The sequence below is a fragment of the Megalobrama amblycephala genome, linkage group LG3 (assembly GCF_018812025.1).
Source record: "Megalobrama amblycephala isolate DHTTF-2021 linkage group LG3, ASM1881202v1, whole genome shotgun sequence".
In the NCBI taxonomy this organism is placed as follows: domain Eukaryota; kingdom Metazoa; phylum Chordata; class Actinopteri; order Cypriniformes; family Xenocyprididae; genus Megalobrama; species Megalobrama amblycephala.
Window position 1 is genome coordinate 40,521,338 of NC_063046.1, and position 26,455 is coordinate 40,547,792.

General features: G+C 37.3%; 1 protein-coding gene across 1 annotated transcript in view; it reads left to right on the forward strand.

Annotated features, from left to right (window-relative positions):
- Nucleotides 1-19,984, forward strand: part of ndrg2 (NDRG family member 2) — a 43,223-nt gene extending 23,239 nt beyond the window's left edge. The window contains exons 3-16 of the mRNA XM_048185406.1: nt 249-293; nt 583-688; nt 10,352-10,472; nt 10,699-10,761; nt 10,883-10,943; nt 13,700-13,786; nt 13,876-13,932; nt 15,669-15,772; nt 16,477-16,515; nt 16,596-16,647; nt 16,729-16,776; nt 16,930-16,965; nt 17,062-17,113; nt 18,005-19,984. Of these exons, the coding sequence (XP_048041363.1) occupies nt 249-293; nt 583-688; nt 10,352-10,472; nt 10,699-10,761; nt 10,883-10,943; nt 13,700-13,786; nt 13,876-13,932; nt 15,669-15,772; nt 16,477-16,515; nt 16,596-16,647; nt 16,729-16,776; nt 16,930-16,965; nt 17,062-17,113; nt 18,005-18,168 (1,035 nt within the window). The 3' untranslated portion in view covers nt 18,169-19,984. The remainder of the gene's footprint in view (nt 1-248; nt 294-582; nt 689-10,351; nt 10,473-10,698; nt 10,762-10,882; nt 10,944-13,699; nt 13,787-13,875; nt 13,933-15,668; nt 15,773-16,476; nt 16,516-16,595; nt 16,648-16,728; nt 16,777-16,929; nt 16,966-17,061; nt 17,114-18,004) is intronic.
- Nucleotides 19,985-26,455: the final 6,471 nt, after the last annotated feature.

The following is a 26,455-nucleotide window of genomic DNA, read 5'->3' on the forward strand; positions in this document are numbered from 1 at the left end:
AGCACAATTAAATACCATTTTGTATATGAAATTTGCTAACTGATAAATGTTAAATATGATACAGTCATGCTGTGTTTTATCTTTTTGTATACGTCAACCTAATCACTGTAGATTCAGTAGGCTATAAACTGTTTGTTTGAACTCAGACTTGAGATATTTTTACACATGTGTAGCAAACAGAGATATTGATTGCTTCTGCTGATATCAAGATTGTGTGGTTTGAGATTGGTGTGATTATTTCTGTGCAGGACTGTGCAGAGGTCGCAGCCCGAATACTACTGGATCAAGGCCAGGTGGGTTAAAAGTGTGCGGGACATTCATGATGCACTCATTGTGTGTTTGGGTAGTTGAAAGATAAATGGTCCATCAATGTTTTTCAGCATCATTCATAATTTTTTACTATTTTTAGAGTGAATTTGCATGCATAATAATGATCAAATTGTTAAAATTAGGTTAATATCTAGTCATATCACTGCTTGAAGTGTCATGTCAGCTACCCATTATTGCTTTCCGTTATTTTTCATTATAAACGCATGAGCATTGTTGTATCAAGCGTTCACCTCTTTCTTTGTGTTTGTACAGGAACACAGTGTGGAGACGCCTCATGGCGTGCTGCACGTGACAGTTCACGGTGCCGGAAACGCACGCAGACCGGCCATACTGACCATCCATGATGTGGGAATGGACAGTAAGTCACTCACACTCACACTGACGGGGGTAACGCATTACAAGTAACGCGAGTTACATAATCAGAGTACTTTTTTTGAAGTAACTAGTAAAGTAATGCATTACTTTTTAAATTTACAACAAAATATCTGAGATACTTTTTAAAATACTTTGTTTTCATATTTATTGACTGACACCTCTCCTGTCTCCATGTTGAGAGAAATCACAAGTAAGTTCAGAGGTGTTGTGTGTAAACATGATGGTTATTGTAGTTTTAGACTAAATGTGAGCATACATTTTCTCATCTCACTTGCACAAAAACAGATTCAAGTATTCCTCAAAATGAATAAAAACAGTGAAGTGCAAACTCAGAATATTACGCGAACCTGCAATAATTAAATATGTTAAATAACACAAATATACTTTATGTATTTAATCTCACTTTATTTACTAATGTCTTTGCTGTTGACCTTCGATGATGCAATTCAACCATACTAATTAGCAAAAATGACTTTAGAAAAACTTCACATTTGTGTTTTTTCTCTTTTGTTTGTTTGTTTTATTGCTGAACTAAGGGGCCGTTTACACAACACCATTTTCAACTAAAAATGAAAAACTTTGTGCCTGAAAATGCAAACTTTTGAAAATAGGTTTTTGAAAACGATACCGTTATTGTCTTTGTGTAAACTACAAAAACATGTTCAGTCTATTGGTGCATAGTGTTTCTTTACAAAGTGACATCGCCAACTACTGGCCTGGCAGCAGAATACAGCATTTTTAGTCATTTTTGCGGATCCGTCTGAACGGGGATCTGTACCCTAAAAACATAAAGGAAAAACTTTTCTTGTTTTAGTACGTCACTGTCATGTAAATGTACACTTAGGCCCCGTTTACACTAGTGCGTTTTTGTTTTAAAACGCATACGTTTTTCCACGGTTACGCCTGTCGTTTACACTACGCCGGCATTTTCGAACCTCGAAAACAGAGACTTTTGAAAACGCTGCAAGACCCCGTTTTAGATTAAAAACGCTAGGGTTGCGTTTCAGTGTAAACATACCAAAACTGAGACTTTTGAAAATTATGGTGTGGCTGCCGGTGCCCACTTTCGCTCTGTTTATCCTTGACGACTATGTATACAATAACATGGAGACTGAACTGCAATTGTTTGCTGGCTTTGTTGTCATTTTTAGCAGCCATTGTGCAGTTAAACTTACTCTGCATTTTTTAATACTGCAGCCATCTATATGCGTAAGAGGCAACTGTTTACACTTGTACGCGCATGCCCAGTGTGCATGAATGGTCATGTGACATGCGTTTTCGGTCATGTAGTGTAGACGGAGATCATTTCTGAAACGCTGTGGAAACATCTGTGTAGATGAGGATCGTTTTCATTTTAAAACCCTGTTTTAAAACGAAAACGCACTAGTGTAAACGGTGCCTTAGAGTGTTGAACTTTCTTCTCATGCATCTTATTCTTCTGTAATCCAGAATAGCAGCACAGCTGAAAGGTTTGTTTAAGATGTGCATTTGCATTTCCTTCACCCTGAGACTTAATAGAACTGTTTTTGTATGTTTGTTTGTTTGTTTGTGTTTTTGTTGTTAAAAACAAGTAAGCCTCAGCCAGGTGAGAAAAAGTAACGCAAATGTAACGTATTGCATTACTTTCCATAAAAGTAACTAAGTAGCGCAGTTAGTTACTTTACAGGGAGGAATGCAATACTGTAATGCATTACTTTTAAAAGTACCTTTCCCCAACACTGCTGACAGACAGTAACACATTTTATTTTTTTAGCACAAATAACACACCATTTCCACAGTTGTACATTAAAGAATATAAAAAATAATGTTGTTCTCTCAATTACACTTGCAAACAGCAATAATTTTTTTAAACAAGCAAACATAGATTTCAGGGAACCTTCTTGAAACATGACAAAAACAAATGACCAATCACTTTTGGAACTGATTCAGTGATTCTAACAGAATTCACCTATGGATATTTTAAATCTTTTTTCTTTTTTTTTAATCTTTTTGACTTTTTGATGCCACTGACCCCTAAATATGATGTTCCCTTTGCAATTCTGTAAAATATTTAAGACTTTTCCCTCTTACGCTCATCAAGGCTGTATTCGTTTGATCAAAATACAGCAAATAAAGAACTGCATTTGTTTGAAATAGGAATTTTTTGTATCATTATAATTATTATTATTATATCATTATATGTCACTTTTGATCAAATGAATGCATCCTTGTTAAATAAAAGTTTTAATTTATTTTTTAAAAATGTTTTGAATGGTACTGTATCACGGTTTCCTAAAAATATTAAGCAGCAAAAATGAGTTTCAACATCAATAATAATGAGAATGATTTCTGAAGGATCGTGTGACTGAACACTGGAGTAATGATGCTGAAAATTCAGCTTTGATCACAGGAATAAATTACATTTTAAAATATATTCATTTAAAACAGTTCATTTAAATTGTACTTATATTTTACAGTTTTTACTGTATTTCTGATCAAATAAATACAGCCTTGGTGAGAAGAAGAGTCTTCTTTCAAAAACATAAAGTAACATTTTTAATGTGTACAGTATTACCTGGATCTTTTAAGCTGACACTGTGTCCTTTTTATGTAAATGTAAAATATAATACAGTAGCTGTGATTCATCTCATTGCAGACCAGTTTTTAGCAAGCAGAATAAAACTGTAACAGTGAAAAATTCTGTGAATGTTATGTATTCTGGTGTAAATGAAACAATGTAAAAAAGAATGGCTAAAAGCAGATGTAGATGTGACGTTAGACGATAGAAGTAAAGCAATGTTTGCTTTTGTTTTGGATAATGATGCTTTTCCTCTAGATATGAGGTAGAACTAACTAGTTAATTCTTCAGGAATCGCCTCCTAACTTTGCACTGCTGACCGCGTGGTGCCGTGTAAATTATTCCTGAGAAGTAAACAGGGACACAATGGATCTCAATGGAATGGAAAAGCATGGACTCACAAGCAGTGATCACGTGAGCGATCTCAGTCTGAAGTTGAACTTCACACCGTCCGTTTCGCCAAACGCTCTGAACAATGAACACTTTGAACTTCCTCATGCTGACGCACAAGTTTTGTGAGTCTCTGATGCCTCCTCCGTTACAGATGTCTATAACGCTATTGTAGTCGTCCTTATGTAGAAAAGACTGGTGAGGATTTACACCACAAAGACGTGTTCTAGTTAGATAATCTACCCAGGTGTGTGACTTTGTCGTGTCGAAATTAATTTGGAGAACGTGTTGGCTTATAAAGGCACTAAATGCGTTATGATCCGTCGTTTTCTGACAGGGAGCTGGCCAGTTAGAAAACACCTCAGGTTGATCATCGCTGGAAGTGACGTTATTCAATCCATCACCGAACACCAGAGTCACGAAGAGCATGAGAAGAACCGTCAATCTCATCCTGAAAATTGCAACAGATGTTTAGAGATTTACAGTTAGTTGAAACATTTCATAAGATAATGAACACAAATTTTTTCTACAATATAATAAAACTTGCAGTAATTATGTGGCCAAACACATCAACACCATTTGCATTTTTTATTTAGGAATGATTACATCAAAGACTATGATGATGATCAACGTTATTTATAGCTTTATAACTTTCGAAAAATAAACTGATTCAGTTTCGTCAAAGATTGGACAGACTTTGTTATAAATAAGTATGTGAATCAGTTCAAAATTGCAGTATTTTTATGATTGACCTTGAAAAATCAAAGTAATATTAAACGATTTTAATAACTTTAGGTAAGTTAATAACTTTTTAAAAGTATTTTTACCAGATCCAAATGTGTTAAAAATCAGATTAAAACTTTAAAAAGTACATTTTCAATAGAATTTAACTGTATATGTCATAGTTCATTTAGTAGACTTTCTGAAACCTTTTTGTAAAATGTCACCATTATAACATGCTACAAAGTCACAAAATAGTGTCAGTTATTTATCTTTTTAGTTCCTGAGAACTTAAACACTGCAACCCTCGACTGTTAAACGAGTCTTACTTCCTAGTAATGGTTGGATATTTTGTGCTGTCAAAGAAAAAATGTGTCAAACTGTTTTACCAGGTTTTCTTCCCTTGTTTTTGACATCAGCATTTGCTGCAATGTAACATACACCATTTTTGGGGTCAGAAAGTGTTTTGATGTTTCTAAAAGAAGTCTCTTCTGCGCACCAAGGCAGCATTTATTTGATCAAAAATACAGTAAAAACAGTGAAATATTATTACAATTTAAAATAGCTGTTTTCTATTTCAATATAAGTTAAAATGTAATTTATTCCTGTGATCAAAGTTGAATTTTCAACATCAGTCTTCAGTGTCACATATCCTTCAGAAATCATTCTAATATGCTGATTTGATGCTCAAGAAACATTTCTGATTATTGGCGAGCATTTATTTAAAATTGAAAACTTTTGTAGCGTTACTGCATCCTTGATTAAAAAAGTATGCATTTATTAAAAAAAAAAAAAAAAAAAAAAAAAACATTTTGAACAGTAGTGTAGCATATGTAGTACTTAAAACCTCTATTTTGATCAAATAAAAGAAGCATCAAAGCAGATGCAATGAATAAGATACAGATTTACCTTTGTGTCGTTCTGAGCTTGTGCAAATGAAAGAGTCTCGTTGAGTTTGGGCAGAAGTTTAGAAAGTGTCACTGGTCTGATATTTATTGGGTGGAAAAGAGACAGGTGTCCGCCCATTTCTTGGAAAAGCACTGCAAACGTGTTTTGGTTTTTTGGGGGGGTTTTTTGCAATTAAGCAGAATTTTGGTAATTAAGTTGCAGTTTTTACTCTTTTAAGACCCTGTCCTTTGGAAATTTAGATTTTACTACATTACTACATTGTCTCAGAACATATACAGTTAAAGGGTTAGTTCACCCAAAAAATGAAAATTCTGTCATTTATTACTCACCCTCCTGTTGTTCCACACCTGTAAGACCTTTGTTCATCTTTAAGATATTTTTGATGAAATCCAAGAGGTATATGTCTCGTCCATAGACAGCAATATAATCACCACTTTCAAGGTCCAGAACGGTAGTAAAAACATTAAAACAGTCGACGTGACTGCAGTGGTTCAACCTTCATTTTATGAAGTGACGAGAATACTTTTTGTGTGCAAGAACAAAACAAAAATAACGACTTTATTCAACAATCTCTTCTCTACCCTGTCATTATCCTTATGCAGCTGACACAGTAAGCATACCCTGCAAACCTGCCCCTGCGGAGCCCATGCTGGCTTTTTGCGGGCACAGTGGGCTAGGGCCAGCCCACACCAAACCTAAACAGACCCAGTGCGGGCTTGCCCAGGTGAGGCCCACAGCTTTAGGCTCACTGCAGGCTCTCTGTGAGCAGTCCACACTAGCGGACTGCCCACATTAAGCCCATGATGGCCCAGTGTGAGCCAGCCTGTTTGGGCCCAGAGCAACTTTTGTACCTTTGGGCCCATGCAGGTTTTGTGTAGGCAGCCCACTTTCGTTTCCCATGCTCTGTTTGGCTGTATTTTTATACAGTATTTTCTGTTTTCGTAAATTACATACAAATGTATGTAAAATTACAAAAATAATCTGTAATTAATACAATAACAAAACAGTTAGATGATAAAATGGTCAAATGACTGGCAGTAAAGTAAAATCTCCTTATTTAAATAAGCTGAAAACACTGTCACATGACCAGCAGCAACAGAACATTAAACGCTAACAGATCTGTCTAGTCTTTACTTATTACAATCCAGTTTGACTATTTCTTTCATACAAAACTTTTAGATGTTGATGTTTTATTGAAAATAGTCAATTTTGAAGTCACCAGGTTAGCGTTTGCTTTAGTTGCGCTCTTGACCCTTGACTTTTCAGCATCAGTTGTTCTCTGACTGCTATAACTGAAGCACATTTGTTTAAGCAAAAAACAAATGTGGGTCCGGTGAGGGATTCCTGGGGGCTAAGTGAGGGCTGCCCATGCAGGGCCAGTGCTAAGGAGCCAACGTTTTGCCAATGAGCAAATTCTCAGGGGCCCTGTGCTGGCAGCCTGCTGGGGGCCCGTAAAGGGCTAGTGCAGGCTTGTTTGCAGGGTAGTTAGGAACTGATTCACTAATACCAACACATTCACCAAGGGACATTTTATAAATGAATGACAAAATCTGACCTCAAAGGACTGAAGGCAGCTTGTTTTGAGCAGCTGTAGAATTGATGTTAGATAATAGAATTGACACATATGAACATTTGCATTTGTCTTGGATAATGACGCTTTTGGAAAACGTCCTCTAGAGATTAAGTAGAACTTGCTTGCTACTAACATTCTACTTAGCACTTCTGCAGATCTGACCATGTGGTGGTGCTGTGTCAGTTTGTCCTGCATAGTAAACAGGCAAACAATCCGTTTCAATGGCCTCACAAGCAATAATCACATGCACAATCTCAAACTGAAGTTGAAATTTACACTCTCCAATTGTTGAATTGCTTTTAACAGTGAACACTAAGAACTTTTCCCTACTGATGCACATGTTATTTGTGTATCTGATGCCTTCTCCATTGCAGATTCTCATAATGCTTCTGGTGATGGAAGGATTGGTTTAAAGTTCTGCCACAAAGTCCCATTACTGCAAGATAATATCCCCAATAAGACAGCTGTGTCGTGTCGAAGTCAAGTAAAAGGATGTGTCTGATCATAAAAGTATGAAATGCGTTTTTATTCTGAGATTTCTGACAGGGAGTTGACCAGTTAGAAAAAAGGTTGATTTCAGGTTGAACATTGCTGGAAATGCTGTTATTCCGTCCATCACTAAACACCAGAGTGATGAAAAGCAAGATGAGAACTGCTGATTTCATCCTTAAAACATATGAGGAACAGATGTTTACAGCTGCAAAGTTTAAATAGTTAATAAGATAATGATCACAAGCTAATTAATAACTTTTACAATATAATGAAGATGTATGCAGCAATAATGTGGTCAAGCTCATCAATAACATAAGTTTGCTCATTGTACCTTGGGTTTTAGGAACGATTGCTTCAAAGACTATGAGATTCACCTTTATTTATAGCTTCATAAATGCCTAATGTCATGTTTTAGCCTGATGATGATTTTGACCAGCAAAACATGGAAAGGATTTGAATAGAGTTTGTGACAGATAATATTGAAGCTGCTTTGATACGTTCATTTTCAATGAAATTCAAAATGTGGAGAATTTGATTCCTGTTTAATTTGGCTCAAAGTAATTATTAGTTTAATAGTTAATTAGTGCTTAGAAATGGCCAGTGCTTGGCTGCTTAACATAAAATTTCTGTGCTGTAATTGCAAAACACAGACATCTTGATATGTTATTGTCCAAAATAATGTTTATCGCATACATCATAATACAGATGTGTCTGAATACATTGATTCCAGAGAAGTTGATTATAGCACTTGTTTAGGGTCTGCTTTTGGAGGCATACTTTCTACTTCAGTATTTTTTGCTGTGAAAGAATAAACTGTGTGAAATTGTTTTAACAATTAAAACAATTCTCCTGCAAAGCATTTGTTTGACGTCAGCATTTCCTACAATATGCTATAAACAATATAGGTTTATTACAAATATAGGCTATATTACAATGTAATATAGGTTTGATCATTCAAACCTATACCTGTGCCGTTTTTGAGCTTGGGTCTTGTTGAATCTGAGCTGAAGTAGTGCCAGAGATGCTCAGTTGACTGTGATATTTATTGGGTTGAAAAGGGGCAGGTGTGAAAATGCATCACGAACACATTTTTTCAGTACAAGTGATACTGCCTCTAATAATAATGTAGATTGTTTAAAGGTAGCTGTGCATATCAAGCTGAAAAAGATCAGCTCTTCACACTTGGTCCATGTGGTTAACACTTGAATGTGTTTAACTAGCCAAACAGAGTTGATAAAGTGCATGTACAAAAATAGACGCAAGACAAAAACTGTTGTTTTAGCTAGAAGTTTCTATTGTTGCATGTGAAGTGATTGAGAACTGGGAAGTTTGCCAGAAGCCAAAAGAAAGAAACAGATCTCAGTTGAATGAGTAGAGAATCAATGTAATACAAATACAGAATCACTTGGAGTGAAGTTGTGCATTTCAGTTTGCAAATGACTCATTCAAGCTGGTTTTGTGAGTTCAAATGATTTGTTGAAAAGATTTGACTCAAAAGAAAGATTTTAGTAAAGTTAAGTTGCTACCTATCTCCTAGGTTGTTGTAAGTCATATTTGTCCTCTGTAGCATTTTAACTTTCTTTTTAATGACTGTTTTTTATTGCTTTATCCTTTTTGTTTGTGTTATTAGCCACGTTGAGCACTTCGGGGTTACTGTGTAGTTTTGAATATGCAGTTTGAATGGAATGAAAAATGCATGTATGAATGTAAACATAAGAAGCTGTTATATGAGTGTTGGTGTGTGTAGCTTTTTGTGTGCTAAAATACGTTCTTGTATCCCAGCTTAACCATTAACTGTAAAAGCGAATGTAGCACTGATTGCTATTCATGAACCCTCAATATTGTGCTATTTAGCAAGATACTTTAAAGTGCTCCAATTATGCTATTTTAAAGGCTCCTAATGTTGTTTTGAAGTCACTTACAATATGTTTACATGATCCCAATGTAAAAAACAAAAAAAACAAAAACACTTTAATATCCATAATATCCACTGCAGCATCACCTCATTTCTCAGAGTCTGAAAACAGTTTGTTTGAAGATTCAGTCTTTCTAAACTCCTCATTTCCACAAGCCTGCTCTGCTCTGATTGGTCAGATGACCCAGTCTGTTGTGATTGGTCGACCGTTTACAGCGCGTGTTGGAAAACAAACACCCATTACCATATCTGAATTTAAACTCCGGAAGCTTCCTCGGCACTTGATACACAATGATATGAACAGTAACAATGGTGTCAACTTTTACATTCACAAACAGCTGTATTTCACACGACACAGAGGGTAATACCGGTATTCGAAAAAGCATAATGGGGCACTTTGACCTTGAGTCAAGTCACTTTGGGCCCTATCATACACCAGGCGCAATGTGGTGCCAGGCACGACACATTGCTAGCAAGTGTTTTTTGCTAGTTTCAGCCCGACATAATTATCTGAAACCTGGTCTAAAGTCAATGGTGCAGGTTAATAATATGCGGCTATATGTGGGTGCACAACATGTATACACTTTGCTTATTACACACACACAGGGATGTGCAGCAGCTCACAAACAATATTAAAAATAAAAGGATTACAATGTAAAAGATTATTATTGTGTGCATAAAGATAAAAATGCTTTGGTGGTATCCGGCTTGGTATATCCGTATGTGGTCTTTTACTTCGCGCATGAGTAGATCCATTTCCTCACTAGAGAAGCATTCAGTTCTGCCATGTAAATAGCGAATCTGCCATGGCGTGAGCGCAACTGGCTTTTAAAGGGAATGGGAGATGAGACTCTGGTTGGTTTATTGCACGTTATGCCCAAAACACACCCATGACTCATTAAGAGAATAGAGACAACTCTTTAAGGCCATGCGCCGAGCGCACCGACCATGTTAACCATCCGTAAACTAGCAAAAGTGGATTCGGACACACCCTAAGCGCGTTTGCGCCGTGCGCTTTAGACCATGTGCTTAGATTGTTAAAATAGGGCCCATAAAATTAAATGATTGTTCGGCTATCTGTCTCTCTCAGGTAAGAGCTGCTTCTCCACCCTGTTTAAGTTTGAGGAGATGCAGGAGATTGTGAAGAACTTCACTGTGGTCCATGTCGATGCTCCAGGACAGGAAGAAGGCGCGGCCATTTATCCTGTTGGGTGCGTGATGTTTATATATATAAAGTGTGAAAAATTAATATACCTGGCGTTTGACACCTGTCAAACCATCTTCAGATCCTCAGAAAGTGTTAGTGGTTTTACATCCTCTGTGTTTTATGCACATTGTGACTCAGTGTCTATTTTTATGCTTTCACATGTCCTCAGGCCACTGTGTCTCATGTTAGACGTGTTAACAGTCCTAAAATGTTTTTATTTCCTCTGACAGATACCAGTACGCAACCATGGATCAGATCTCTGAGATGCTTCCTGCTGTCCTGCAGTACTTTAAGTGAGTCACAACAAGTCATTGCATGTTTAAATCTTCATTATTGACACCTGCAAATGACACATGATATACTTAACAACATGATTCAATGCATTACGGCTGATTATTTTTTTATCTGGTTTAGTTTCCGCACAATTATTGGTGTTGGAGTCGGAGCTGGTGCTTACATACTGTCCCGATTCACTGTGAGTGTCACGTCTAATGCCTGCATTATTACTGATGTTTCATTTATTTGATATGGAGTAAGTTTTGTTCGGTAATATACAGAAATGATGTTTTGCATTTCATTAATCAAAGAAATAATAAAGAGATTATTGAATATCAGAAAAGCCTTTAAAATAATATTATGGTCTCTTGGAGATCTATGCAAATTCCATGACTTATGAATATAGTAATTATTCAGATTCATGGTATAGTATATATACAGTACAAGTACCATGAACATGATACGTCATCATATAAATACACACAATACACATAAATATGGGATGAAATAGCACAGTATTTTAATAAAATTAAACAATTTTTTTATCAACAGTTTTCAGTTAGGTGCCCAGAATTCTGAAATGAAAACTATTTGTAGGTGTCTATATAGTTTATTGTCATTTTAACCTTTTTATTGCTTTCTGGCCAATAATGTTAATATGTTAAAATAATTTCACCATATTTTGTTTTTTTGGAGTTCAGTTTAACCCTTTGGTGAATGTTGTGCCACTTTTCTGGTATGTTTTGATTTATTTTTGAGTTTAGTTCAAATTTAGTTGCAATATTAATATGTTAAAATAAAACATATACTGTATAACACAGGCAGATGCTGAAAGACTGAATGAAGCCCTCTGCTGGTCAAAAAAAAAAAAAAAAACATCACAGACTAAGACATTAAATATTATTTCACTCTGTTTAAATAGACAGTAGAAAATACAGCTTTGTACACCAAGCTGTATCAAAGCTGGATAAGCCTTTAAAAACATTTAATCTGTAGCTGGAGCCCTGAATGTGTGATTTTTTTTTTTTTTTTTTTTTTTTTACAAACCCGATTCCAAAAAAGATGGGACACTGTACAAATTGTGAATAAAAACAGAATGCAATGATGTGAAAGTTTCAAATTTCAATATTTTATTCAAAATACAACATAGATGACATATCAAATGTTTAAACTGAGAAAATGTATAATTTTAAGGGAAAAATAAGTTTATTTTAAATTTCATAGCATCAACACATCTCAAAAAAGTTGGGACAAGGCCATGTTTGCCACTGTGTGGCATCCCCTCTTCTTTTTATAGCAGTCTGTAAACATCTGGGGACTGAGGAGACAAGTTGCTCAAGTTTAGGAATAGGAATGTTGTCCCATTCTTGTCTAATACAGGCTTCTAGTTGCTCAACTGTCTTAGGTCTTCTTTGCCGCAACTTCCTCTTTATGATGCGCCAAATGTTTTCTATGGGTGAAAGATCTGGACTGCAGGCTGGCCATTTCAGTACCCGGATCCTTCTTCTACGCAGCCATGATGTTGTAATTGATGCAGTATGTGGTCTGGCATTGTCATGTTGGAAAATGCAAGGTCTTCCCTGAAAGAGACGACGTCTGGATGGGAGCATATGTTGTTCTAGAACTTGGATATACCTTTCAGCATTGATGGTGCCTTTCCAGATTTGTAAGCTGCCCATGCCACACACACTCATGCAACCCCATACCATCAGAGATGCAGGCTTCTGAACTGAGCGCTGATAACAACTTGGGTTGTCCTTGTCCTCTTTAGTCCGGATGACATGGCATCCAAGTTTTCCAAAAAGAACTTCAGATTTTGATTCGTCTGACCACAGAACAGTTTTCCACTTTGCCACAGTCCATTTTAAATGAGCCTTGGCCCAGAGAAAACGCCTGTGCTTCTGGACCATGTTTAGATATGGCATCTTTTTTGACCTATAGAGTTTTAGCCGGCAACGGCGAATGGCACGGTGGATTGTGTTCACCAACAATGTTTTCTGGAAGTATTCCTGAGCCCATGTTGTGATTTCCATTACAGTAGCATTCCTGTATGTGATGCAGTGCCGTCTAAGGGCCCGAAGATCACAGGCATCCAGTATGGTTTTCCGGCCTTGACCCTTACGCACAGAGATTGTTCCAGATTCTTTGGATGATATTATGCACTGTAGATGATGATAACTTCTCTTTGCAATTTTTCTCTGAGAAACTCCTTTCTTATATTGCTCCACTATTTTTCGCCGCAGCAGAGAGGCTTTTTTTATACTCAATCATGTTGCCAATTGACCTAATAAGTTGCAAATTGGTCCTCCATCCTTATATGTACATTTAACTTTTCCAGATCTTATTGCTACCTGTCCCAACTTTTTTGGAATTTGTAGCTCTCATGAAATCCAAAATGAACCAATATTTGGCTTGACATTTAAAAATGTCTCACTTTCAACATTTGATATGTTATCTATATTCTATTGTGAATAAAATATAAGTTTATGAGATTTGTAAATTATTGCATTCCTTTTTTATTCACAATTTGTACAGTGTCCCAACTTTTTTGGAATCGGGTTTGTATTTTTTTTTAATTTTTTTTTTGTAAGGTCTTGTCTGTGTGATAATGTTTTTCTTGTAATTGTGCATGAACCTTCTGTAAATGCAAGACAAATTTCAGACTTTGTCTGTCGATACATTTTATCATCATCATCATCAGAAAATTAGAAACACTAAAAATAAAATCATCAACCAGCTTATCACAATGCATTAGTATTGCCTTATTAGCAAAGGAACCATGCACTGAAGCCTTAGATTTTGACCAGAAAGGAAGGCAGCATCTTTTTGCCAGTGTTTTGAACAGAAAAACTTCCTTCAAATTCTATGTAGATGTGGGGTTTGAAATGGAGCTGCAGCATCTTTACATTCACTGAACGCTGATTTACATCTGCTTTTTTTCTCTCTCACACACAGTTGTCAAACCCTGAAGCTGTGGAGGGACTCGTGTTAATCAATGTGGACACAAACGCACGAGGCTGGATGGACTGGGCTGCCCAGAAGGTCTGTCCGCTGCGTATGATGCCGCTGATTAATAATAATGGGAAATATGTACCTAAAAACTACTTGAACAGCTTGTGTTTCTTCTGCAGCTCTCCAATCTGACGTCTTCCCTCTCAGACCAAATCCTGAGTCACCTCTTCAGTCAGGTGTGTGTGTGTGTTTGTGCTTCAACAACAAGGACATTAGATTAGACTGAGTGTGTGTGTGTTCTCATCTTATTCTTGCTGATATAGATGAATGTTTTGCACAATAAACCCAACAGAGGGAAGTATATTCATCCTCCTTATTATACAGATATTCTTATCAAATTAATAAATACATGGACGCAGGGTTATTATAGTTAACTGAAACTAAAACTAAAACCATAAAAGATTTTTTTTTGTTGCTTTAAAGGTGCCATCGATTTGAAAATTGAATTTACCTCGGCATAGTTGAATAACAAGAGTTCAGTACATGTAAATGACATAAAGTGAGTCTCAAACTCCATTGTTTCCTCCTTCTTATATAAATCTCATTTTTTTAAAAGACCTCTGAGGAACAGGCGAATCTCAACATAACACCGACTGTTACATAACAGTCGGGATCATTAATATGTATGACCCCAATATTTGCATATGCCAGCTCATGTTCAAGGCATTACACAAGGGCAGGACGTCTGAATGTGCACAGCAGAATCATCAGACTAGGTAAGCAAGCAAGAACAATAGTGAAAAATGGCAGATGGAGCGATAATAACTGACATGATCCATGATAACATGATATTTTTAGTGATATTTGTAAATTGTCTTTCTAAATGTTTTGTTAGCATGTTGCTAATGTACTGTTAAATGAGGTTAAAGTTACCATAGGTTATTACTGTATTCACGGAGACAAGAGAGCCATCGCTATTTTCATTATTAAACACTTGCAGTCTGTATAATTCATAAACACATCTTCATTCTTTATAAATCTCTCCAACAGTGTAGCATTAGCCGTTAGCCACGGAGCACTATCAAACTCATTCAGAATCAAATGTAAACATCCAAATAAATACCATACTTACGCGATTAGACATGCTGCATGACGAACACTTTGTAAAGATCCATTTTGAGGGTTTTATTAGCTGTGAACTTTGTTTATGCAGTGATAAAGTAGAGAGCTTGGGAGGGGGCGGAGAGCGTGCGATATAAAGGGGCCGCAGCATGAATCGGCGCATTTCTTATTATTCCTCAAAAAAATTTAAAAACATCTATGGGGTATTTTGAGCTGCAACTTCACAGACACATTCAGGGGACACCTTAGACTTATATTACATCTTGTAAAAAAACGTTTGATGGCACCTTTAAATAAAATATATGTTAACTGAAATAAAATATAAAAACTTGATGTACAAAAATATCTAAAAATATAAATTAAAAAAAACTTTTAAAAATGCCATAAACGCAAAAAATTACTAAAACTTTAAAATTAAAATAAGAAATGGATATAAATGGAATATACAGAACATAAAAATTAAAATACTCAAAATATGAATAAAAAACTATAATAATATCTCAGTGATGCTAAAATAACACTGCATGGATATAAAGTAATGGTTTAAAAAAATAAATAAATATTTTTCCACAGAATGATGCAGTTGACCAATCATTTAAATGTATGCATTTAACAGATGCTTTTATCCAAAGCGACTCACATTGCATCAATAATGCTGTATATATTCTATATTTTATTTATTTTTGAACTTATACATTCTCAGGGAATTGAACACATTGCTAGTGCCAGGTTATACTGTTTGAGCTACAGGAATCAAAAAGTTTATCCAGGGAGATGTATGATCATTATGCTATCCATTATGAAGGTGTGTAAAACAGTGAAACACTGACTTTGGTGTGTGTGTTTTCAGGAAGAGTTGTCGGCAAACACAGAGCTCATTCAAACTCACAAAGAGAGAATCGCTAAAGCACCGAACCTCATCAACGTCGAACTCTTCTGGAAGAGCTACCTGGGGTAAAATCACCTGATTAACAGCACAGAATATGGAATTAATCACAACAATATGGTCATATTGTTAGCATTAATATGAAATATTTAATCACAAAAGACCAAACGTATCTTAATGTTTTATTTCACTTGAAAACACAAATATAATCAACCTTTTTCTTTTTTTTTTAAAAATCAGTTACACATCTGTCCACTGCATTAGAAGATGAGAACAGATGTGCCAAAGGGATATTATCAGCATTGTTGATTTATTTATTATTGTGTGTTTTTATTTGCTGTAAATAAAAAAAAAATACAATGACTTATAAAGTGGACGGTTATGTAGAATTATGAATAAGGGTCAAGGATTGTCAAACATGGTTGTATGAACACATCCTGAATGGTTTAAAAAAAAAAAGGGTTTTATTGATCAGACCACTGAAGCAGATGATGACATATATATATATATATATATATATATATATATATATATATATATATATATATATATATATATATATATATATATATATATATATCAATGCTGTGCATGTTTAATTTTGCATTAAAAGGTTTTTTATGTGATGTAAAATATGTGCAGCACCTTTCATATATGATATGCAACATGCATGTAATCAGCAATCAAGTTCACATGTGATACAAAGCAATGAAAGACAAATACAGTTTGGGTGCCTTTATAATCATCAATCAATTTTCTTTTTGCCCTACAGTCGCAGAGATCTGAGCATCGAAAGGAACAACACTTTCAAGTAAGAATGATGAAAAGCATACCCAGAATGCATCTGTCTCTTCCGTTTGTTCCGTCTGGTCACGTGTCTGTGTGTTTCAGATGTCCTGTGATGCTGGTGGTTGGTGATCAGGCTCCGTATGAGGAAGCAGCTGTAAGTCTTTATGCAAATAAACACCATTCATCCACAAATACCCATGATTTTTCTCACTGCACATCTGTTTCTGCCCACTAGGTGGAGTGCAACAGCAAACTAGATCCAACTACCACCTCATTCCTCAAGGTTTGGTCTTCACCTATGTTTTATGCATGATTTTGTTCTTTTAACAATGATAAAACAAAAAGGAGGCAAATAAAATTTATTTGTGTTGTTTATGAGAAAATCAGTCCATCAAGTAGGTTTTGTACTTGAACTCTCTGTATGGTTTTTATTCAGATGGCCGACGCCGGCGGGATGCCACAGCTGACTCAGGTACGTCACATCAATTTAAAATAGAGTATTTGTCAATACAATTAATTTATACTGGTGAAAACTGTGCGTGTGTAAATGAAATGTGTGTCTTTACAGCCCAGCAAACTGACAGAAGCGTTTAAGTACTTCATTCAAGGCATGGGATACAGTAAGTCACCTGAGATGGGTTTTATTATTGAGAAATATCACCAAAAATGCATGAAATTGGGGCTTTTATTTCAATCACAATACACTACAATAACACTACAATTCATAGTTTTTTTTAAAAGAAAAAATAAAAGAAAGAAATTAGTACTTTTATTCAGCAAGAAGGCCTTGAATTGATCAAAAATGACATTAAATTAATTTTGTAATGTCACAGAAGATGTCTATTTTTTTTATTTATTTTTTTTAATGCTGTTCATTGAATTTTTTTATTCATCATGCCACAGCAGCACAACTGTTTTCAACATTGATAATAATCAGAAATGTTTCTTAAGCAGCAAATCAGCATTTTAGAATGATTTCTGAAGGAACATGTGACACTGAAGACTGGAGTAATGATGCTGAAAATTCAGCTTTGATCACAGGAATAAATTACACTTTACAATATATTCACATATCAAACAGTTCATTTAAATTGTAATAATATTTCACAATTTTGCTGTTTTTGCTGTATTTTTGATCAAATAAATGCAGCTTTGGTGAGCAGAAGAGACTTTCTAAAACTCTTACAGAAAAAAATCTTACAGATATTAAACTTTTGAAGGCTAATGTAATATACACAGCTTCTCACATCAGTAAACAAGAAGTTTAACCCAGCTGTTTTACCTGTTTAGTGTATTTTTGACCAAATTAACTGGAGCAAATGGAAACATATTGTTAGTAAATAATAGTTAACAGAAGCCCCAAATATGATTTATGCTGTTGTTGTTTTTAAATAGCAAGGTCTAGACTGTAATGTCCACGTTCCTGAGATCAAGAGATCAATTTTATACTTTTTCATAAAATGTTTGACTGGGTTGAATGTATTAATATGCTGCTTCTCTTCTTCCTTCAGTGGCGTCCTCCTGCATGACGCGTCTCTCTCGCTCGCGCACCACCTCTCTCTCTTCCTCCTACTCCATGGAGGGCTCGCGCTCCCGATCCCGCACGCTGTCCCAGGGCTCGCAGGGCGGACAGCTCCCGCCGAGCCCGTCCCATACCATGGAGGTGTCATGCTGAGGAGTGCCAGAGAGGGGGAGAGAGATGGACGGATGAAACGTTTGAGTCCTGTGGGCGGTGGAAAGTGAGTTTCGTGCGTGACGACGGACGGGCGGATGACGACTCTCTCCCTCCCTTCACCGACCTGTCAGGCAAACGATAGCGACATGGGCGGGGCCTTTAGTGAGACCCAAATGTAGTGTTAACCAATAGTAATACTTCTAATATGAATATTGATTATGATATTAATATTAATAACGACAAGCGTCACTGAAAAAAATAAATAACAATGTTTCTCTTAAATATTACATGTTGAATTTCTAAACAAAAGAATAGAGAAAAGAGTATATAAGCTCATAATGTGTGTCTATCAACTTCTATGTGATTTTTTTTTTTTTTTTTTTGGTGTGCTTTTTTCTTTCGTTTTTGTATTTTGTATTATTATTTTTTCTCATATACAATCCTGCTGCTGTGAGAGGGGTACAGTATTTTCGGAGACGTTGGCGACAGTTTTAGGCCGAACGAAGTACTCGTCTCTGTAGTTGACAGCCAGCTCATGTCTTCCATTTGATCCTTTGCGAAAAAAGCTATATACATAAAAAGCGAGAAAGAAAAATACTGTAATTATATTTTACTTTGATTTGTTTGGTTGAGGGGTCAGGGCCTTTGGGGTCTTTGCCTGTTCTTAATTGCATGCCGGAATTTTTTTTTTTTTACGTTTGTTTCATTTCGGTGAGAGTGTGTGTGTGTGTGTGCGGTCTTGGTGCGTTCAGTGGGAAATAAAAACGCGACAGTCACAGGAGTTGTTGTTCTGAAGTCAACGGGAAATGACATTCACATGTAACTTCTGTAAGCTAATGTATTTTCATTGAAACAGGAAATTCATTAAAAATAATTGTAAGACGGGATTATCTGTGAGGAACCGATTGGATGGTGAAAAGTGTCTCTGTAAGATGGTGGTTGAGAAGTAAAATAAATTAAGGACGGCAGTCGAAAGGGAAAGTTGTTTCAGAGGCGGAGCGAGTTTGATGAAAGACGTGCACCAATTAATCGTTCACAGTAAGGGCAGAAACATGAAAGTAAATAAAGTCGATTTCAAGTTGACGTTCAGGTGAAAGCAAGCAGGATAGTTAGAGGGGTCGGACAAGTGCTTCCATCAACGAGTGTGTTTACATGTAAAACGAAACTCATTGTGAAAACTCACCTCTAGGATTTACCAGCAAATCAATAAATCAAAGGAAACTGTTTACATTATCCATTTTTCCCGTTGCATTCACAAATGGGCAAATTTCTGAGTCATTTCTTTAGAAATCTATTCTAGTTTCATAAACGAAAAACTAGAAATGTGTCGCTTGTGTGTCTCATGAATGAGCCGACAGAGCGCTTATAAAGGCATTTCAACCTTATCTCATGAGAATGTGTAACTATCTTATGTTTTTGCATATTGGTGGTGAATTAGTATGATGTTATTCCTACAAAAGCGTGAGATTATTAGGAATAAAAGTAAGCATGAAGTTCCACCCTTAAAATTTTACAGAACATACGAATGAGAATTCATACCATTTGCCACCAATGTAAAATAGTTACGAATTGCCACAAGAGTATATTGGTCGTGGTACATCATGTACCTCCTCTACATCATTTACCAATGTACATTGGTACATGATCTGATGATTTGGCATTTAGAGGCTTTTCCCAATAAAAGCCCACTGTTTAAGGCATTATTAATCACAAACGGTATAAGGTCATGCATGTGAACACACTCATTCAGTCCAGTTTTAAAGCAATCACAGCTGGTACTCTGATGTAGTTTGAGAAAAAAAAAAAACTGCAGGATGAATATTAGCCAGTGTGATGGTGAATTTTAGGAATAATGATTTTTATTCAAACAGATTCTGACCTGCAAGCAGGAATTCATCTACAGTCTGTCTTCTTCATTAACTTTACAACCTGATCTCATGAGAAAACGATTTTTAGAAACGCAACATATGAATACAAAAACATACGAATGGGAGCAGTCACAGTGATTTTGCCAAGTAAGACATATTTTGTTGATCCTGGAACAACATTCCTGTCCGAAAATTTTGTCCTAACTCTACCCATAAGTTATCCCTAAAATCAAAGGGGAATGATAGGTGAATAACACTGATAAAGAAACTTAAACTTGACATAAACTGTAAACTTCTCCCTCAAATCTGATTGGTTGATTGGAATGTTGTTCCAGGATCAATAAAGATGTCGGTCCAGTGAAATCACATTCACTTGAATTGGGTCCATACGAATTAGCCACCAATTTGTCGAAATGTAAAATAGTTATGAATTGCCATAAGTTGTGAGTTTTTGAGTGTCAGTACCAGATTTGTGTACATGTACTATCGTTGTACCATGGTATTTTTTTTAAGGGTTAGTTCACCCAAAAATGAAAATGAAATTCTGTCATTTATTACTCACCCTCATGTCGTTCCACACCATAAGACCTTCGTTCATTTTCTGAACACAAATTAAGATATTTCTGATCAAATCCGATGGCTCAGTGAGGCCTCCAAGCTTTACGAATCTTCTTTCAAATCAGTGGTTCGAAGCGTGTATCAAACTGCCAAAGTCACGTGATTTCAGTAAAAGAAGCTTCATTGCGTCATAAGTGTTTTGAAACGTTTTGAAATTTCAGTGCTTCTCGTGACTTTGGCAGATTGATACATGCTACAAACCACTGATTTGAAACAAAAGATTTGTAAAGCTTCGAAGCTTCATGAAGCAGTGTTTTGAAATCGCCCATCACTAGATATTGTTGAATAAAGTCATTATTTTGTTTTTTTGCCACACAAAAAGTATTCTTTGTCACTTCATAACATTAAGGTTGAACCACTGTAGTCACATGAACTGTTTTAAATATGTCATTAGTACCTTTCTGGGCGTTGAAAGTGTTCATTGTGTTGCTGGCAATGGAGGCCTCACTGAGCCATCGAATTTGATCAAAAATACATTAATTTGTGTTCCGAAGATGAATAAAGGTCTTACAGGTGTGGAACGACATGAGGGTGAGTATGACAGAATTTTAATTTTTGGATGAACTAACCCTTTAAACTACTGTGGAGTACATTATCATAGTACAGTATATGACTATGGTAATCATCTAGTACTGTGGTATCAAAATACAGTACTGCCACAGTACTGTTACAGTTAGTCGGAAGTGTTTCAATGGAAATGTTAAGGGTTGGCTCATGGTGATGCACATTTGTTTTGTTATTTTGAATGGCCGTCCCTGGATTTAACGTAACTTGAGAGCACTAGTTTTGGTTTAAAGTGTACCTAAAGCTATGGAGGCATCTAATGCTTAACCATAGTGACTTGTACACAGAGTAAAAACAGTGCGTGTCGAAATGTGCGTCAGCGCATTCTGACATGCCTGAGCGTGTGTGAGGTGCTTAAACTCTCTAAAGCACAATAAGGGAATCTGTTTGAGTTTGTTTAGAAGAATAGTGACGATTCAAAGCACTTGTTTTCTGACTAACCAGCCCCTTCACTGCCAACAGGGTTTAGCCATGTTAGTAACCCATTAGCTCCAAGAGCTCTTCCAATCATCAAGCCATTAAGATTAGTAAGTTAGGATAGATGCAATATAAAAGACTTTACGACCTCTGTACCAGTGAAGCGACATATAGAGTGCTCAAAAGAATACCGAAATCACTGCGGGTTTTTGCGATATTTTGACACGATTGCTAACACTTGCCAATAACAACATAGACCAAAACTGTTCTCACATCTGCAAATGCATCGTAACAATCACGTTCAGCAAAACACTGCCCTGCAACTAACAATAAATCATTAAATGATTATACAACGTTAATTGGAAAGTTCTTCCAGTAGTGCCGTGCGCATTCGTATGTTTGCACGTTCACGAGCATCAGAGCTGCAGCACTTTGTTCGTAGAGATTCTCAAATCACATTTCATTTGTCTTCATGATGTTTTAGAGAGAGATGTTTTACTTTGTTTACGAATTAGTGGGATGTGTAAGCAGAAAACATGGTATTTTTTCTTCTTTCTTTCTAATGGAAAGCTCATGTTGGAATCAGTGTGGGATGTTGTTAATGATATGTTAATGATCGCAATCAACATGTAGACTGAAACATCATCCCAGATTCACATGAGCCTTTACCAAAAATGGAAATAGTTCAAATCTGTAACGTTTTACCAAATACATAGAGAAATAACCATAAAAATGTGAGAATTAATATGAAAATAATGAGGGAATAGGATGGATTAGGTCATTGTGTGTGTTGAGACGGTGTGAATGTAAATGTGTGTCCATTTTCTTTTTCTTTTTTATTTTTTGACTCTCCTCAATGAAACCGTTTTCACCTTTTATTTTCTGTGAAGTAGATTTGCGTCTCAATGTCCTCATGGGTTAGACATCAGTGTGCTAGTTCTTGTGTAACTTTTTTAGCTTTAGCACTAAAAAAGGAAATGATGTAATTAACAAAAAAAATAAATAAAATGTCATGAATAACAGAATGCAATCAAAATTAATTGTGTGGCTAATTTCTCTGTGTAATACTATGAACAACTGGAAAAAAGTAATTAAAGGGATCAAAATGACACTTGGAATTTGAGTCTTATTTTCATACATACTTTTGGGTCATGGAAAAATATATTTATGTGGATCTTTTTTTAATTGGTCAGACTCAGATTTCATCAGAAATAGATACATTAAAAAATGTGGTTTACATTTGTTTGTGTTATGATCATATAAACTAATCTTTTCATAAGATCTAAAACTATACACAAACATATTTCAGGTTTAAAATATGTATAATTAAAATTTTGGTTCAGATCAGAACAAAAAAAAAGTTATTTATTTAATTCAAGTTTCAATTCAATTTTATTTATAAAGCACAATCAAATAAAATAAAAAAACAACAACAACTGACCAACGTGCTGAACATAGTAGACCTACCAATGAATTATAAACACATTAAAACCAACCATAAGCCATAATGGATGTAAAACGGCATAAAAGACAACAGGCAACTAAGGACATCATAAGTTAAGGCTAAAGAGAAAAGATACATTTTTGACTTGGATTTAAAAATATGCACTGTTGGTGCAGTTCTAACAGAAATAGCTCTTAACTCTTCCAAAGTTAAGGTGCAGCTATGGTGAAAGCTTGAGCACCCCTAGATTTTTACTTCAACTTCGGAACAGTTAGTAAATTCTAATTGGCAGACCTAAGAGTTCTTGCTGGATGGTGTTCGCACAAAAAGTCAGAGAGGTAAGAAGGGGCAAGGCCATTTAGGCCCTGTTTAAACCTGGTATAGAGGGTATGCATTGACGTCACCTTCCCGCCGGAACACGCCCCCTCAGCCAGACTGAGTGGCAAAAGAGCCTGCCGCATGACTGGATTTAATAGGGGAAACTGCAAAAACGTGAGTAAAACAAATGATTATCAGTTTAAACTAAAAGTTAAACTAAAAGACTCAATATAGTGTTCCTTATAACTTACCAAAGACCCATGGATATTGACATTTAGCCAGGAATCGTATTTCCTGACATTTATATGTACCTTATTTCGACGCCAGGGAAATACATCAAACAAATTTGCCTGAAAACACTTTATATAAATACAATATAGATAGGTGTAAATCTGGGTTATCACTTATATCAATGTTATATATATTGTCATATCGTCCAGCCCTAAAACTTGTAGAGCTTTTTTCAGTGTTTATTGAAAAACATCCAATTGTGCAGAATATAAGATGGTAAATATTTAATTGATGAGTTGTCAATATAATATATAACAATACAATATATTGTCACAGACACGGCAGGCTCCAACATCCACAAATCACAGCGCACTCCATCTCCCGAATACTGATCACTCACAACTGCACCTCATCAGCACGCCAATCAGCACCTGTATATAAGACACTCACACACTCAGTCACATTGTCCGGTCTCGTTCGCATATAGGAATTACCTTCATGCTTACCTCAACGACTCCCATTGCTACTTACCTGTGTACAGCATCTCCGAATTACCTCCTGTGTCTCCAGTCTGTGTGTGAGTGTCGTCAGTCTCCAGCGTCTCTGCTCTGCTACCGCATCCAACTAGCGTCCAACCTGTCAAATAAACAACATATCTGTGATCCTCTGTCTCAGCCCCGACTGTATTGAAACAGAAGACCGGACCAAAACCAATTGACACAAGTATGAGCCATCCCGACCCATTCCAGGATCTTGTTGACGCGTTGCGTCGAACATTCACTGCTCACCCTTCACCAACGCCACCACCGCCGGCCATCACTTCCGTAAACACCGCCTTCACTCCTTCACCACCTGTTTACGCCAGTCCCATGGCCAAACCGGCGCCCTTCTCTGGTTCGCCGGAGGATTGCAACGGATTCCTCCTTCAATGCTCGCTGGTCCTGGAGATGCAGCCGCACTTCTTCCCCACAGAACACTCCAAGGTAGCGTTTTTAATTCCACAGTTAAGTGGCAAAGCACTTCAATGGGCCGAATCCATTTGGTCTCAAAATAATCCCATAACCCAGTCATATTCCAGCTTCGTTGACCATTTCAAGGAAGTGTTTGGTAAACCTGCCTGGGATTCTTCCATTGGTGAGAAACTTTATAATTTAAAGCAAGGAAAGATGTCTGTGAATGAATATGCTCTTCAATTCAGAACGCTCGCTGCAGTGGATTGAATGAACATGCGCTACTCACAACGTATCGTCAAGGACTGGATCCTCGAGTACGGCTGCATCTCGCTGCATACAAGGATACCATCTGGCTCGAATGGTTTATCCAACTCTCCATCCACTTCGCCACTCGTATGCAGTCGTGTCTCGAAGAGCACCAGGGCCAGCCACAGCTCAACACCTTCCTCTGCCGACCAGACTCCGTCAGCCCTCCAGAACCAGCCCACGAACCCATGCAACTGGAATCTACTCGTTTGACTCCTGCTGAACGGCAGAGAAGGCTGACCCAGAATCTGTGCTTGTATTGTGGTGCTCCTGGGCATGTAATCTCTGCATGCCCAATCCATCCTCCCTGTCCACTGGTGAGTGCCGTCTTCCCTTCTGTAAATAAGATGAAACCACTCACCACTATAGTAAAACTTACTGCTGCGGATATTTCTCTTCCAGTCAATGCACTCCTCGATTCTGGGTCAGCAGGCAATTTCATCTCTGGCGCCCTCTGCCGCCAGCTCAACCTCAAGACCAAGACTACGCCTACAACATACCAGATCCACTCAATAACTAGACCTTCCAAGCTGCCTCCACACCGGCCATGGGACTGCGCCATCGATATGCTTCCGGGTGAGTCAGTGTCCAGGGGAAAGATCTATCCCCTTTCCATCCGTGAGGAGAAGGCCATGGTGGAGTACATCGAGGAGGCTCTGGCTCTAGGCTACATCTGTCCATCGACTTCCCCTGCTGCATCCAGCTTCTTCTTCGTGGCCAAAAGGGACGGAGGCTTGTGGCCTTGTATTGACTATCTGGCATTAAACAACATCACCGTCAAGTTCAGGTACCCCCTTCCTCTCATCCCAGCGGCCCTGGAACATCTCTGTGGTGCCACTGTGTTCACCAAGTTGGACCTCCGCAGCGCATATAACCTCATCCAGATACGTGAGGGGGATGAGTGGAAGACCGCCTTCATCATGCCCACCGGACACTACGAATACTTTGTGATGCCGTATGGCCTGGTCAACGCCCCCTTCGTATTCCAGGACTTCATACACAAGGTGCTCCGGGAGTTTCTCCACAAGTCCGTCTTGGTGTATATGGATGATATCCTGATTTACTCCCGGAGCATGGCCGAACATCGCCACCACGTTGCGGAGGTCCTGAAACGTCTGAGAGAGTTCCAGCTATTCCTCAAATCAGAAAAATGCCCCTTCCATTAATCCTCAGTGCAGTTCCTTGGCTACAACATCAACAGCAGTGGCATCCGGATAGACGAGGGGAAGGTGGAAGCCATCAAGAACTGGCCAACTCCCACTACCGTTAAAGAACTCTAACGTTTCCTCGGCTTCGCCAACTTCTATAGACGGTTCATTCAAAGCTCCAGCTCCATCACCAGCCTGCTCACAAGCCTCCTCAAGAACAAGCCAAGTCTCTGTCCTGGACATCAGCTGCCACTGAAGCATTTAACGTCCTCAAAGAAGCCTTGACCACCGCTCCTCTCCTGGTCCACCCAGACCCCGATAGACCCTTCGTCATGGAGGTGGACACCTCCACCACAGGAGTAGGAGCGGTCCTTTTGCAGCAGCAGGGGAATCCAAGCCGCCTCTATCCATGCGCCGCCT